General features: G+C 40.3%; 1 protein-coding gene across 3 annotated transcripts in view; it reads right to left on the minus strand.

Moving 5' to 3' along the window:
- Window positions 1-17,720, minus strand: part of GUCY1B1 (guanylate cyclase 1 soluble subunit beta 1) — a 47,824-nt gene that overhangs the window by 16,336 nt on the left and 13,768 nt on the right. For all 3 annotated transcript variants that reach the window (XM_079920018.1, XM_079920020.1, XM_079920019.1), the window contains exons 3-5: window positions 17,536-17,636; window positions 15,908-16,026; window positions 2,497-2,694 (exon numbers count right to left, since the gene is read on the minus strand). In XM_079920018.1, the coding sequence (XP_079776144.1) occupies window positions 2,497-2,694; window positions 15,908-16,026; window positions 17,536-17,636 (418 nt within the window). The remainder of the gene's footprint in view (window positions 1-2,496; window positions 2,695-15,907; window positions 16,027-17,535; window positions 17,637-17,720) is intronic.

Below are 17,720 nucleotides of genomic sequence, written 5' to 3' on the forward strand. Positions count from 1 at the left end.
CGACAGAAATACGTATTTAATATGCCATGTCATTTTTTATCCATCAATCGGCAAGTATATAAAAATTACAGTACCACATGAGGTAGGATACAGAAGAAGAGTCATTTCACATGCCACTAATGGGGGTATTTTGACTAATCTTTCTGAAGAATAGATTGACAAAATGCATAAAAATCCCCCCTCCCCAAATTACCTTTTTTGATTTAATTCCAAGTCTAGGACTTTATTCTATGGGAGTAATCATGATCATGAGCGAAGCTCTCTAAAGAATAACTACATTTCTAAATATTATTCACAGGCAAATAAATGATTAAGCTTTAAAAAAGATTTTTCCTTTCGAGTTTAAGAAACTTCAACCAACACATCCTCTTATAAAGGGAAAAAAACCATATCTCAAATTGCGGCCAGATCAAAATGGGAAATAGCGGAATGAATATTTCTTCAGCTGCAGCTAAATGAAGGCAAAACATTGCTCTTTCTCACTTTTTTCCTTAGTTCACTGCAGCCAACTCTGACACTTAAGAACAAATCTCAATTAATATGGACGCTATTGTATATGTTTTCCCAAATGTAGTTTCACGGTGAAATCAGGATATTACTACTAAAACTGTCACACTGATCTACTACACTGCTGAAAGATTAGTATTCTTATTTATGATTGGAAAATTCTGCCCCATGAAGATAATTTCCCTAAAGTCTCATAAAGAAAACAAAACAATCTTAAAATTTTGATGTTCTGCTGTGTTTCCATTTCAGCTAGAAGAACTGAATTATATGCAACCTAAATGTACTAATGAATTCCTCAATTATACCCTTTTGCCTTGGTTAAATCAGCGAAATGAACAGCTCTTCTGATCATGTTTTTAACCTCTCCTTCGTATATCACCTTCATGACATGGTCTAATATTCCTGAAGTAGTTAAATTGTCTGGTAGCTCTGGACCGATTAAACTTAGGGATTCAACATAAGAATACCTCAGGAAATTAAAACAGTGCCTTTGAAAAACATTAAATATACCAAATATAATTACCAAATGCAAATATTTCAGACATCTGTATTGGAATACTTGAATAAATGAAGGTCACAAGACAACCCACATTGTATAAGTGGGATGTATAAAGTGAACCCCATAATTATACAGAGCGCTACTGCTGTCAACCTCCCATACCAAAGGCTCTAATAACCGTGGCAACTGCAGTTTCCAGGGGTGCCCAGTTTATGCTGCTTTCCTGAAGTTTTACGCCCTTACTTCTTGCTCAGCTTGGCTACGTAATGAACAAACCAAGAGCAGACCCAGTGTTTCCAAGCCCCGTGATACAGGCTCACATACTATAAGTGAAGTGTTAGTTCGGTGTCAGGATCCAGAGCTGGAAATGAAAGGCGTATACAATTTTAATTGAATTCCAGTGAGATTCCTAATCACGGGTGAATTTCAATCCTTGACCCAAGTTTTTAAATGTCTCTGGATTTGATAATGTTACGTTATCCATACTCCCACTTTCTAGTTGTAGAGAAACTAAGGATGCACCTGGGGATCACGTAAAAAACGACACCAACTCTTGAAAGTAAAAACACCCGTGAAATCTCATGTGACATTACCAGATTAAATATACGGCATACTTTTCTAAATTAATCAATTTAAATGTTACAATTTCTATTTGTGTAATACTGTACTTAAAGTGTGGGCTTCCCACACATGTTAGAATGTAACTATAGATCTAATAAAGCACTGCCTGTTAGATTTTCCATAAAGAAAGCAAACCGAAATAGGGTACCCTCGGTCCAATTTTCTCAAACCTAGGGCCACTGAAAAATGTCTCTTGGGGCTGAGCACACAAAACACAGCTCCCTGGGAGCAACTCTCTGGATTAGAAATAAGGAAAAATGATAGCTCCCTTCATTGCACAGCTATTGTATCAGTACCTTGAAATTATCACTCAAAACTGACAGGGGGAATTAGCAACAGCAACACATTTTTTAAAGTCTGAGACCAGCTTCTTTTACCAAGTGATCTAATTAAAAAAAAAAAAAAAAAAGCAAAGGTTTTAGCCCACAAAAATGAAATATTCAAACCACATTTCAGGGACAGACCAAAAAGTCCACACACACACACAAAAACCCAGTAAAATAATACTTCATCTCATATTACTTTAGAATGTGTCCATGTTACAGGGGTTTTTTTTTGTATTCTGAAGGCCACAGCTCAGCCAGACAAAGGTCCTCCTGCTTCCCAGCTAGTGTGAGCTCACAGGAACTGCAAATTAAATTTCCCGTTGCCTTGAGCAATATATATAATTAGAAAGAAAAATCTGTTCCCACAAGGAAAAACTACCCTGTGTGTGCATTCCAAGCCAAATATAGAAGACTGCCAGTGTTACGGCTGGTACTACCTCTGCTGAGCGCCAGTAGCAGCACGACCAGGGGCACGTTCAGAGCACCTTTCTAACACCCCGCATGTCACCTGTGCCCAGAAGAGCCCCAGGTACTGACCATTACCTTCATGTCTATTTCAGTGTCGTGGATCTGCTGAGCTACCGTCTTAATGATCCCGATGACAATGTCCTGCAGGCCTTCTCTCTCTGAGTAGTAGTGCAGGATGAGCCCTTTGCCCTTCTCTGCATCGGTGCACCTAAAGGAAGGTGCTCGCATGCCCGGGTAGATGGTAGCAAGGTGGTCGTGCAGGGCATCGAGGTTCTGCAAGGAAGGGGACAGAGTGATGAGTAAGTCCTGCTCCCATGTGGCAGCTGCCCTCGGGAGAGAAGGCTGAGGAAGCAGACTCAGGTCTGAGCTCAGGCCCCCACGGGCCATGCGAACATGCACAGGGCACAGCCTTCCCTGCTGCATCCAGACGTTGGTAAGGCAAGAACCACAGAGAACTTGAAACTAAGGTGATGAAATTAAGAAGAACATTTGTGTGAATGGATAAAGAAGATGTGGTGTACACACACACACACACACACACACACACACACACGATGGAATACTACTCAGACATAAAAAAGCATGAAATAATGCCATTTGCAGCAACATGGATGGACCTAGAGATGATCATACAAAATGAAGTACATCAAAGACAAATACCATATGACATCACTTATATGTGGAATTTAAAATATGACACAAAAGAACATATCTACGAAAGAGAAACAGGCTTACAGACATAAAGAACAGACTTGTGGTTGCCAAGGCGGGGCGGGGGGGAATGCACTGGGAGTTCGGGGTCAGCAGATGGAAACTACTGTGTATAGGGCAGATAAACAACAAGGTCCTACTGTAGAGCACAGGGAACTGTATTCAATATCCTGTGATAAACCATACTGGAAAAGAATATGAGGACTTCCCTGGTGGCGCAGTGGTTAAGAATCCGCCTGCCACTGCAGGGGACACGGGTTGGAGCCCTGGTCCAGGAAGATCCCACATGCCACAGAGCAACTAGGCCCGTGTGCCACAACTACTGAAGCCTGCGTGCCTAGAGCCCATGCTCTGCAACAAGAGAAGCCACCGCAATGAGGAGCCCGTGCATGCAACGAAGAGCAGCCCCCTCTCGCCGCAACTAGAGAAAGCCCGCATGCAGCAACGAAGACCCAACGCAGCCAAAAATAAATAAAATTTAAATAAATAAATAAATAATAAACCTTTGCATTAAAAAAAAGAATATGAAAGAGAATGTGTATATATGTGATAACTGAATCACTTTGCTGTACAGCAGAAATTAAGACGGCACTGTAAATCAACTATATTTCCATAAATTAAAAAAAAAGAAAAACATCTGTGACTGCTAACAGTGGAAATATTTTAAAGAAGGTAAACAAACAAGGGGGTGTAAAACGGATACCTGAAGCAGAAAAAAGAAACACAGTTTCTAAGACAAAGGTATGCATATTTGCAAGAGTTTGGGGCAGTTGTATATTTGTGTTATGATAACCAGCATGGAATGCCCAAGGTGATCACATATTACACTTTGTTTCCACTACAATCCTAAAACTTGACTATTCATTCAAAAACTACATCAGAGTTATAAGCATATGAAAATATAAGCATACTCTTTGTGAAATAATATTTTAGTAATTAAAATTATTTTGGAAATTATATCAGTATAATTTCTTCATGTTCATTTATAGTCTCCAAGCAAGGTACAGCTTCATAGCTAACCTGTGAAACTGAACCTTTTGGAACTGAAGTCTTGGAAAACTAATAAATTTGCAAATAAATATTTTCTGTTCTGATAGCCTTGTGATTAATTTTTTTTGATTAATTTAGAATATACCAAATTCCCCACTTTCTTGTATTACTCTCTAATATTAAAAAAAAAAAAATTTGTTTAAAGATCACCAGAAGAAATGGTACAAACTATACTACTGACTGGGTGCAACATGGCTTTCCAACACTTAATTCATAATGCGTGTTGTGTGTGTGTGTGCTGCACAAATATAGTAGTGCACACACATAGCATAGCATGGTACAGGAGTTAAGAGCAAGGTGGCTAGAAGGAATAAAGACGGAGACGCAGAGAACGGACTTGAAGACACGGCGGGTATGGGGAAGCTTGGACCAAGTGAGAGAGTGGCATGGACATATATACACTACCAAATGTAAACCAGATAGCTAGTGGGAAGCAGCCTTACAGCACAGGGAGATCAGCTCGGTGCTTTGTGACCACCTAGAGGGGTGGGATAGGGAGGGTGGGAGGGAGATGCAAGAGGGAGGAGATATGGGGATATATGTATACGTATAGCTGATTCACTTTGTTATACAGCAGAAACTAACACACCATTGTAAAGCAGTTATACTCCAATAAAGATGTTTTTAAAAAAACCCAAATATAAAATTAATCACTTATTATTAAAAAAATCAAGCTGACTTTGGGAATTTGCTGGTGGTCCAGTGGTTAGGACTCTGTGCTTTCACTGCTGAGGGCCCAGGTTAGATCCCTGGTTGGGGAACTAAGGTCCCGCAAGCTGAATGGTGTGGCCAAAAAAAAAGTAAAATGAAAAAAAATTCAACTATTTAAAAAATAACTAAATAATAATAATAAAAATAATCAAGCAAACTTGGATTTAAATCATGACACTGTCATTTCATGATAATGTAGCCAACCTACCCAACCTTTCTAAGGCTTGATTTCTTCTGATAAAATGGAAATAACTGAGGTGATGTATACAAAGCATGAGCCCACCCCAGACGCAGCAGGCAAAATAACGGTGTCCCCAGGATTCCAGACCTCGGCCCTGTGAACATGCTACCTCACGCGGCAAGAGGGATTTTGCAAATGGCGCTAAGCTTATGGACCTTGCTTGGGAAGATTACGGTTGGGCCCCAGCCTAATCCCAGGAGCGACTGAGTCCTTAGGTGCCAAGACCCTTTCCTGGTTGCAGGGAGGGACGTGGGAACTGAGGAGGAAACAGGGTCTGAGGAACAGGACACCGCACGCAGGGCCTGGCGAGAGCCTGGGGCCTTACAAGCCCCCCCCCCCACCGCCCCCCTATGGCCGGTAAGGAAACTGGTCCACAGCCCTACGTCTGGCCCCGGGGGCTGAATTCTGCCTACACCCGAACGAGCGAGGAAATCTTCCCCATCCCCCATCCCCATCCGCAGCCCTGCTGGCCCCCTGACCACGGTCCAGGGAGACCCCTATGGCCTCCCAACCTACGCAAATGCAGGATAATAATGTGTGTTGTTTTAAGCGCTTATGGTTGTGGGCATTTGTCATGGTAGCAGTAAAACAGCTAATTCACCAAATAGGAACCTGTCAATAACTGGTGATTATTACTAAAGAGAATGGGAAAAGCAAAACGATCTCAGGATGCCCTGAGCCTCGAGGAGCGCATCTGAAAAGGAGGTGTGGAAAGGGGCCAAAACGGAAGGACGGTTCTCGTTCCGGATGTCTCAGAGAGGCCAGTTTAGGGAAACAAGGATCCAGTAAGACGTCAGTTAGGACGCGGCGCGAGTATGGCAGGAGGTGGCTCCCTGAGGGCACGTGCGGCCCTGCGTCACCAAACACTCATCCGTGCGCTGTCTGTGCAGCGTATGAAGCATGTGCACTGCGCATGCGTCACGGAGGTTGTGCGCTGCAGCCGGGGGCAGGGGGCAGGGCCGGCCCAGATCTGCACCACACGGACCCGGACTGTAAGCGGTTCATGGTCTAGCTCACAAACCAATGTGCAGGGTGGCTTTGGGTGCCTACAAGGGTTAGGGTTAGACTAAAGGACGGGGTCCAAAGACGCAGAGTGCAGGTAAGAGCTGAGGTCACAAAGGCTGACGTTCTGATTGGGATACATGGCTCAAGTCCCCTCAACTGGTGAAGCGGCTTCTTTTTGAAATGCCTTCAGGCCTAGGGCTAAAATTTGGTTTTCTGCCCCCCAGTTCCACCTGTTATAATCAAGTCAGGCCAGTTCTTAACTCAAATACCAAGTGGTCCTGATTGCTCCACAGGCTGCCGTTGCCAGGTAAGAGGAACCCAACACGGAAATGCTAAGGGCGGACAGTTTACAGAAACCTCGAGCAGCTGAAGGCCTGAGACGACTTCACTTGCTAAGTAACACGGAGGGTTCTCCTATGACGAGGTCTTCCCACGGGAACCCTTTCCTGGGAAGGGAGACATGAAGACTGCCCCTCATAACCCTGCCAGACCCCTTACACGTCTGCTGATGCTGCAAAAACGCTGTCATAGAAAAGCTGGTGAGAAAAAAGATCATCAAGAGAGTTCTGTATGTGTTTCCCGCAAAGTCAAAATTCAGCCTGTTGCTGCTAAATTAAATTTCCGTCCTTGTTCCTAAAATAATTTCCTAATGTAGTCAGGCCCGGGTACTGTGTTGCGGCTCATTTTCATGAAAAAATTTAAAAATGAGTCAAACAGTAACTTGAAATATGTAGGTTTTTTTTTCCAATTTCTTTTCTATAAAATGTTCACATACAGTACATCTTAAGTCAATATGCCTAGATTACTTTCACACTCATCTGTTTTCATCTTGTGTCATATTATATGAGCACATTTCTATACGCAGATAAGCAGATGGCAGGAGGCGGTACCGATGGTACCATTCACCTTCTCTGCATCACTGATGCTAAAGAAAGCGAGAGATGGGCCAGGAGTCACACAGGGACATGCACTGCTCCCTAAATGTGGGGACATTTTAATTTAAATAATTCAATCAAATAATGCCATTTTAATTTAATATCTGCCTTAAAGGTATTGTTAATACTAAAGTATTAATAATAAAATGTTGCTTAAATTTATCAATTCAAAGCAAGTGGGAAATCAAGACACATGAGGTCATGTCAATCTTTTAATAAGTCTCTGTGGTAACCAACTCTCCAGGGATTGACTGTTTTGTTGAGTTTGCTATTAATTAGACAACTAAAGTGCTTTCCTGGAGCATAAAAGATTTAACACCACTTAATGTAATATTGATTTTCTTTAGGTAGTATCTAACCATAAAAAGTACTCCTGGGATTTCTTTAGTTACAGCTTCCCTTACTGGGTCTTACTCTCTCAAAATTGAAGTGATTACCACTGCCTATTATGAGAAATGGAATTCATGATTATATATTAAATTATTTTCAACTGAGTACATCTGTACTGCTAAAAATGTACTTTCTTCACAGACTTCACAGATAATTGTTTGCAGGAACCTCAAAGGCCACAACAAAGATACTCAAAATAGCCAAGAGAAAAACCTTGTCTGTCTACATTTTATAACACCATCTATACAAAGGTAATTATTCGTCCACATGGTTGTAGCAATATATTTTGGAAAACAAAATATATTTTCAATTAAAACTGGTTTTGTTTTATTTCTAAATATACCCATGGAGGTGGCTATACAAAGAAAAGAGCTGAATGGCTAGTTACAAAGAAGTACACAAATAAGAGAAAGAAAAAAATATAAACGCATGTATTTCTGCACAAGTAGATTCCCAGGAAACAGTAAAGCAAACCTCAAATACGCTTTCACGTCATTCTCCTTAGCTTTGTGACACTAGGAAACAGGAAAGGAACAGAGAGCAGGTTCATTCATCTATTTTGCCTCAAGATGCCAAAAGGCTGGTCTGAGGTTGCCATTTCATTTCTCTGAATGTCCTGGTATCACTCTACTGCTTTTTCTACAAGCAAGATGAATGTACTGTTTCTCAGGAATTCTGCTACTTATAAGTCCTCCAGCCTTTATCATTTACAGAAGAAAAAACTAGTGCCGGCGTCCTGGGATTTAGTACACCCCACAGATTTAGGACCAAAAGAGACTTTATTAATCCTTTGAGAAATATTACTTTGAAGTTCCATATTTTTAAAGATCTTGGAATGCTTCAAAATAAATGCAAAATTTCTCTTTGTACTATGCATGGCACAAATAAGCTTATACATACTTACAGAGGCAAAGTTTTCCGGGAATTAACGACCTCATTCCCGTTTCCAGGGCATCTAATTAAAAATTCCTAAATGATGCACATAAATGGGTGTAGTAAGACCCTGCCTTGAAAGTGTTGAGAGAGAGAGAGAGAGAGATTTTTCAGCATTCAAGAACCCTTATTCTAGGGAGGTCCCCGGCGGCCTGGTGGTTAGGATTCTGGGCTTTCACTGCCGTGGCCTGGGTTCAGTCCGTGGTCGGGGAGCTGAGACCCCGCAAACACAGAGCCAGAGTAGCATGGCCAAAAAAATCAATTAACTAATTAAAAGAAAAAAAGAACCCTTATTCTAGGGGATGGGGAGAAGGGAGCTGTCTGTGTTACTTGAGAGCATTACTGCAGTCAAGAGCTGGAAAGAATCTTAAAACTCAGTCACTGCAAACCTCCCTGTTTTTAAGGAAAGAGGATGAGGGACAGCATTTCCTTCCTTTCTATTCCTCACACTTCTGAAAAGCAAGACCAACATCAATACTTACTTGTGAGAGTCGTGCACTTTGAAAAGCATTTTAAGTTTCAGAAGCAAGATGTTATGTTAGAATCTGAATGTGAAAAACGGAAACGAGCAAGACGCAGATGAAGCGGAAAAGTCACCCCTACATACCGGGAAGCAGCAGGTCCGGAAGTGGAAGAGTCACCCCTACATACCGGGAAGCAGCAGGTCCGGAAGTGGACAAGTCACCCCTACATACTGGGAAGCAGCAGGTCCAGGCGTGAGTAGCAGAAAAGTCACCCCTACACACCGGGAAGCAGCAGGTCCGGGCGTGAGTAGCACGAGCTCACAGCAAGTAAGGGGCAACGTTTAATGATACTTTTGTGCCTTTTCTACTTAAAGCTGCTCCTTGAGAAACAGCCTTCCAACCGAAAAGCTACAGGGAATCTTTTTTAAAAGAAATAATGTAAGGCCTTATTTAAAAAGAAATTGTACCGGAGTCACTAAAAATATTTAAATGGTGATATTTTTAAAACTACTTATAGTTATCATTACCATCCTCTCAAGAGAAAATTTAATTTTTTAAAAAAAAGGCAAAGAGTCATAGAATTACCTGTGTAAGCTATTTCACTTATTATAATACTGCCTTTAAATTCATGTTTAAAAAAATCTCGTTCATATACAACTTCTGACAATCGATATCTTGTAAAATTGTGAAAATATAGACGAGTTATTCAAAGAAAAAGTTCTTAGAATTCTAAAATATTATCTTCCTTCAAGAGTTCTAGCATGTCGACTTTAAAATTGCAGATGCCAACTAAGGGATGTCACTCCTCACCTGGTTCTACAAGAATTTAGTCATTGAGCCCCTGCAGTTGCTGACCTTCAATACACCCAGGAAAGAATTCAGAGTGAAGATCAGGGATGAAAAAAATGTTAGCACAGGCCCTCAGGTAGTTAGGAAATTCTGATGAGCCTGGATTCTTGCATCTTCCGCCAGTCAGAAAAGCACTAAAGCCATTAACTAAGATCCCTGCTCCTGGTGGCCAGCAGACACCTGGTACCGAGACGTGCGCCTGACTGCACATACCCCTTCACCGACACCACATACACACTGACCTGCCCCTTCCATCTGTGCCACGGTTTCTCAGAGTCACCCGAGAGGCTGTGTCCCTGGCTACAGTCCTCAGCAAGACACCGAATCAACTCATGGCTCTCACATTGTGCGTTTTTTTTTTTCAGGTAGACACAGGTTATAGAAATTGGTGTTTGGGATTTTGAGAAAAGCTCTTCTTGAAATTCAAAAGTTAAAAATAAAATGAATGGTGCATTTTTTTCTAAGAAACATTATAAATAATTTAGGGAAATATTAGAATTTCACAGCTGTTCAGGAAAAATCCCATTTCCCGAAATAACACTTTGCACAAACATTGAAGACTTTCCGATCAGCCATCAACCCCAGATTGCTCCTGGCGGGCTGGCCAAATTACAGTGTAGTCTTTTAGAAGCCAAACCCTGGAGCCGACACAGACTGAAGAAGATCCCGTTGCAGGCTGAACAAAGGCCCTGGCAGAAGACTCTGAGGTCTATGAACTGGGAAAGTAAGTGAAAACGCCACCAAACCCAAAGTAGTGGAAGAAGCCAGTGTTTCCAGTGACCGATGACAGAATATTTGTTTGCTTATTCCACTGAGATTCCTATGCATGTTTAAGCAGGCTCATAATTTAAATCCTGACTGGTCTCTAAGATTGCACATTGCTCCTTTATTTTTCAATAGTCAGCTTTCCACGCTCATTTAGGTTTCATTTTACCTCTGTAAAATTATTGGGGAAGTAAAAAATATATAACATAATAAATAACAAGACACCACTGGAAATGAATCAGTAGCCCTGCTGTGGACTGACTTGGGTTCCAGACCCAGAGGTCGTATACCATCTTATCTCTTCAAACATGGACAACTCAAAGCTCTACTCATCCATCCGTAAATACAGGTACACATGTACACACACACACTAACACAGACACAAAACATAAAAGGAAAAACCACACACAGAGTGCTGTCCCAATTATCCACCGCTGCATATCAAAGCACCCCAAACTTACTGGCTTAACACGCTAATATTATTTCTCATGGTTTTGTGGGCTGTCTGGACTCAGGTGGGAAGTCCACTCGGGTTGGAGTGAGACAGGCTGGGACGCACTCATCGTAACAGCTGAGAGCGCAGCCAGCAGCGCTGTCCGAGGGCCTGCACAGGCCCCTCCTGTGGCTTGGGCGTCTCGTGTCACGGGCTGGGTTCCTACAGGGAACCTCCCAAGAGCAAATGCTCCCAGATACTCAGATGGGAACTTTAAGAGTTCTTATGAACTAGCCTAGGAAGTATCAGAATGTTACTTCTGCCATATTCTACTGGCCAAATCATCACTAAAGCCAACCCAGATCCAGGGGAAGGGGACTCCACCCTTTCATGGGGGAGAGGCACAGCCACACTGCAGCAGAGCGTGTGAGATGGGAGACATCAGTGTGGCTAGCTGGGGAAAAGACAATCTGCAGTAATGCAGCAGGGCATCCGAAAGTAAAGGGGAGCGTGACTTAGGCCGGGAATACCATCAGACTGGACATTCCTTACCAGCTGTATGTTTTATGGGGCTTTCAAGTCCCATCTGTTCTCTGCATTCTTTTAATCAATACACTAGAAGCTTCAGATAGAAATTTACTACAGCAGCAGCATGAAACCACACTTTATTCCTAAATTAAGAATAAGAAAGCGGCAGAATAGGGAAAAAATTCTTGCTGAAATATAGTCTTACCTTTAAGACAATAAATCCAGATAACATGTGTAAAATCCAAAAATCTAAATCAAAATGTCTTCCTATTCTTGTTTATCTCTTTTTTTTCTTCTCTACTTATTATTTTATTTTATTTTATTGGCCACACCACATGTGGGATCTTAGTTCCCTGACCAGGGATCGAACCCCCTGTACCCCCGGCATTGGGAGCACAGAGTCTTAACCACTAGACCGCCAGGGAAGTCCCTTGTTTAACTCTTTTTGATAAATCATGTTTTCGGTTGCTAACTCAGCAAAAGGATAATAATTAATTGCAAGGACTATCTACTTTTATCAATAGTCCACAAACTGATGGTTTCATAGGACATTTAACAAAAATCAATTCCAAATTGTGTGATGTCTTTGGAAGAATAATGTTTCTAAAAAGTTTCCTCTAAAACCTATATTTTATTACATTATCCATTTAAGATGTGTAGCTCTTTTCGTGAAAGTCTTGAGGTAGACTAAAAATAGGCATGATGTAAAAATTCTTAAAATGACTTTGAAAATGCAAGGGAGAGTGTGTAAGCAGAGCCGGGAATTTGCTATTGGCAGCAAAGCCTTTCAAAGGAGAACTGTCCATTATTCAAGCTGGTAAATTGTTAAATTGTTTAAGTTCACTAATCAAAGGAAATGACAAAATCCATGAGAGAAACAAACATTTTTCCGGAACTAAACTACAGATACTATCTATACAGCATCTCCTTGAGTATAAAATGTGCATAAAGGAACAGAGGTATTATCTGGACAATACAGCCTGGGCCAAGTAAAAAGTATACACATAGAACTCAGAATTAACTAATTCTACCATTTGAAGACTCTTTATTGACTGCCTGTTATATGCTGTGCCTGGTACTCAGAAAACTTAAAAATTATTTCAAGAAAAGCAAAAATATGTATATTTAATAGGGAGTCGCTGTTAATAATGTATCCCACTGAGAGGCCGGGAGAGACGCCCCCCAAGGAAGCCCTCCTCAGAAGGATGGGAGTGGATGAAGGAACCCAGCCTGACGCATGGCCAGTGGTCTCCCGTGGTACAGTCTCAGTAGCTATTTTCTTGTTGCCTGAGAGCCTCAGATGGAAATATTAGAACAAACATTTTAAAAGGTTCAACAGATACAAGTAATGTCACTTGTATGTTAATGAATAAACAGTAATATGCCACGCCCGCATGAAGAAGAAATTGGTCTAGAGTGTGTCTATTCGTCTATATTTCAATCTACAATCAATCTCTAAACAAAGTTATATAGCCTCACTCAAAATGGGTTATTATTATTCTTAATAAAAAATTAATCTTGAGCTATTGGGGTATTTGCTTCCTATTTTTGTATAAACATCAAATATTCATTTTAAAAAAATGTTCTTTCAGTCCCAGACAAAGTCTGTGATGATACCATCATTAAGAGACTATACACGACCTCTGGCCTCATGGCATTTACATTCCAGCCCCAAACAGGAAATGATCTACGGTGCGAGACCTCCTATGGGTGAGGAAATAGATGTACTGTGAAAACATGAGAAATGTCAGTTCCCTGATTCAAACAGGGTAGAGCCAGGAGAGAGGAGGGGAGCCTTCCTGGAAGAAGTAATTTGACCAGCAGGATGACGAGGACAGGTCCAGCTGAAAAGGACCAGGAACAGTGTTGCAGACAAAGGGAAGAGCAGGTGCAAAAGCTCAGAGGACAGAGAGAGCAAGTTTAAAAAAAAAAAAAACCGTTCTGGAAGAAGTCCTGTTTGGCTGGGCTGGGGGGAGCTTAAGAGGAGATATAGATGGGGATGTGAGTAGTTTCAATTATTTTAATTGCTTTTTACATTTCCAATGAGCAACTGGGAATCACTGAAGGGTTTAAGCAAGTAACTGATGGGAGGAGATTTATGTGCATTTCAGAAAAGTCACTAGTTATAGAATGGAGAGGAGATGGAGGGGTCATGCAGAGAGATGGGGAAACCGATCCGTCACTGTATATAATGGTAGACTGTCCCACGGAAGGGTAGGGAAATGAAGAAAAGTGGTAGGATTCTGAAAATTCAGTACTTACGACGTAGAGTCTAAGGATTTAGTGACTGTGTAAAGTCAGGTGGTGAAGGACAAAAATAATCTTTTAACTATCCTTAGAATAAAGCCCAGTTTATCTAACTCTTTAAAGTCTACCGTGAAGAATGTTTTATTATTTTATGTAATGAAGAACGTCAATTTTTAAATGCAAGCTAGGATCTTAAAACAATTTAAGAAAATCAGTTGCTTTATTTCATAGTCAGTTTTACAGAAAAACGGTCCATTTAATTTGTTTGTAATTAGCCTACTCATAACACAAATATCTACTTTTAAGAAAAGCAGTATGTTAATGTAGCCAATTTGCCATTAAGATATTAATTTCAAAACCAGGAAAAAAAACAATTCAATCAAAAATAGACAATACTGATGACAACTTTACAGTATTCTAACTTTCCAGTTTCCTCATTGTTCGCACTGGCACTGAAAGAAAAAAATAAAATAAAATCGTGTGTAATTTAAAGGTATATTAACTAAAACTGCCTATTGACTTTGAGGAAAACAGACTCAGGACTATTTAAAATAATGCTGCCCAGGGAAAATAAAAGGCATTAACAGCCATTAAGGCAAGTCACAAATATTAGTCTTCAGGTCATGTTAAATTTTCTAGTGGCCATGTTTAGAAAAGGAAAAAGAGCCGCGTGAAATAAACGTCAATGATACATTTTCATATAGCTCAGCGTTTCCAAACTTTTGCCATTTCGCCATGTAATCGACATGAACTAGGTACGAGCTATTTGCATTCTTTTCGAAGCCTGGTGTGTTTTACCCAGAGCACGTTTCACAGGCTGAGCGTTCACGTGGAGACCATCCTGCCGGGCAGGGCAGCTCTAGAACAGGAGAAACCTCCGGAGCTGCCCATCCTCTGCTGTCCCACTACACACCTAGCAGTCGGTCACAATGAGTAAAGGGTAAAAAAAAAAAAAAAAAAAAAAAGTAAACCGTTTGTTGACACAGATGTGGCCACTGACAATGTTAAAATTAAGGGAGAGGAACTGCAACTGAAACTTAGCTGAGGTGACAGCAGTCAACAGAAGTATTAAAAATGGAAATGTATTCAAAACCCCCAAATCCCAAACTACTTGTACATCTCAAACTTTAATCCATGTAAAGTAATCCATTTAGATACAACCCGTTAAAGGTTAATTTAAGTATCTCCTGGCAGCTACTTCGTTTGGAAGTGGCAGCTTTTTCGGACACCAGTAGTTTCGTAAATCCATGGCAGGGACCACAAACCAGCTTCCATCTTGATTTAAGGCTGTTTTTAGTTTATAAGGAAAATGTCACTATGTAAACCACCACCATTTTGATTAAACACTACAGTCCTTATTTCGGCTGTTAAATCGGTAATGCAGCCGGATCGCAAGCAGTTTACATTCCCCCCAAACTGGGCTCCGGTTCAGCTAGTACTGCATTGACATCATTTTCCAGCAAGACCTGGCTGCTTTCAGCGGCCAGTTTAGAAACATCCTTTACAAACAACCACATAACATTCAATGTTAACACATTTCAAGAAGAGGGTCTCACAAATGCCTGTGCTTAAAATAGGGCAGTCAATCCCAAAATAGTCTCCCACCTAATGTGTCATTTGCTAGTATAATAAAAAAATAATAATAATAAGGTAATTTTAACAAGAAGACAAAGGCCTTTGACGTCATTATTTACCTTTGACTTCACCTGAGACTGACTTTGGACGATTTCCTATTTTCCTCTCCAGAGTAGACTGACTAATATGTAACCGGCAGCAATGGTTCTCAAACTTGTTTTGGTGGCCGGCACTTTCCCCGAAACAGCGAGCTTCAGGTAGAACATCACAGGTACTGATACACTCTTTAATTACGCTATGCAAACTCGGAGTGACTTGCAAGTAGAAAGTAAGCCCACGTTATATACATAAAACCACAGCTACCAGCACAAAGAACTAGTTTTAAAAAGGCAGCTGCAAAGATCACAACATGTTGAGTCTTTCAGAGCCCACTACTTCACAACTTAAGTATTCAGCATCAGTACCAAAAATTAAAGGAAAAATGCTACAATGTATTCAAGACCATCCAATAATTATTATTTCACGTGAATGAGGAAAAATGTCACTATGATTCCATTTCAGCAGTTAGACGCTCATCCAGCTGGCTGCATAAAAGGATTCTAGAGACTACATTGGAAAATGAAAACCTCCAGGACCTCGAACTGCTCACCTGCAGAAATTCTCTGACATTAGATCCCAGCACACGCAGGATTGTGTCGTAACCAGATTCTTGGCAAAAGACGAAAAACATCTTCCCAAACATTTGGAGGATTTCTCCAGCATTGAGATCTAGTTTATAGATTTGAGAGGCAACAGAAAGAAAATATATTAGAGACGGAAAATTGTTAGTGGGAGGAATGAAGACAAGTGCATAATAAAAAATGTTAAATATCCTCAATTTCTGTGCAGAGTGAACAGATCACAGGAAAAACATCTGGCCAGGAAAATACAATGAAAGCTGAGAAGACAGCGTATTGACGTGTTAACAGGGTAAGTCTGTACTTACAGCAAAGCAGTTTCTCAGCTTGCATGACAAAATTTTGAGCTTTTTTAAACTTATACTTAAGGTATAACCTACTTTTTCCAAAAAAATACAGAAGGATCTTGAAAATCATCAAGAATGCACATGATAATATTGTGGTGCAAAATTATTTTTCTTTATATAAATATCCATATTTAATAACTCGGTTGCATACAGTATGTACCCTAAGACCCTGTGTTTTTCTTAATATTCAATTATAAATATTTCCTAAAATTTTAAACTTTTTCTTAATATCAATTTTAATCACTATTTTATCCAACACAGATATGCAACAATTTATTTCACCAATGCCTGCTTGTTCAAAATGTAGGCTTTTCCAATTTTTGATAATGTAAGTAACTCTGAAATGAAAACACACATAAATCTTAATGTTAATAAATCTAATCATTTCTTTAAGAAAAATTTCTAAAGGATTTGAACATTTTTTAAAAGATTTTGACTGATGACGCAAAATTATCCTCGGAAAAAACTCTTATCTTACCAACAGATTTTAAATGTGCACCATTTCGTCTTTAACTCTACCCTTGACTACACTAGATATTTTTTTTAATTGCCAAATTTGTATAAAAATTATTTCACATTTGTGTCAATTCTGATTACCAATAAGGCAAGATATTTTTCTTCTTATTATTAACAATTTACCATACTTTTGTTTTTGGTAATTCTTGTATCCTGCAAAAGGTAGCACTTGCTCTTCTAGCTGTATTTGACAAAGCCAAAAACCATCCATCTAGTCTATCCGACCTGTAGCCTAGCTGTAAATTAAGTGCCACGAGGATGCGAGATACTACTCTGAGAACAACATTTTTCCCATGAAGTTTTTTTTTTGGACTTTGCCTTCCTTGCATGAGTTTTGCCTGATGCAGACCTCAGTTTGTTTCTTTTATCAATACCTAACAAAACCGGTGATTACAACAGAGATTTGGAGATAATATTTTCTTTATTCTACACTTTTGAAATTACTGTGCTGTTGACATGGCAACATTAAATTATTATATTATTAACTTATTACATTAAGTATCGATACTTTTTTTCCTTCCTCAACACATGGCTTTTTGTGGGGAGGGGCAGAGAGCTCCTCTCTTCTCTAAAGAGTCTGTAAAAAGAGCAGTGGGACTCAGTGTGGCCTGAGGCTAACATTACACGTGACTGGGCCCCAGTGGGGCTGGGCAGCACGCGTCCTGCGCAGCTCACACCGCGACCTTGGGCCACGCATGCCTTTGGACGTCTACGGTGGCGAGTCACATTTAACTTACTGAGGACTTTGCTTGCGGCAGCAACCAGATCATATGTTTTAGAATCTTCGTATATTATTCGGACAAGAAACTGCCCTTCTTCATCTAACTGTGCCTCTCTTCTAGAAAACAAAAAGAAGACAGACAAATAAAAGAACAGCTACAATGATCATATAAGAAATGGCTGCATATCTGGAACAGAATTT

The sequence above is a fragment of the Stenella coeruleoalba genome (assembly GCF_951394435.1).
Source record: "Stenella coeruleoalba genome assembly, chromosome: 4".
NCBI classification, from domain to species: domain Eukaryota; kingdom Metazoa; phylum Chordata; class Mammalia; order Artiodactyla; family Delphinidae; genus Stenella; species Stenella coeruleoalba.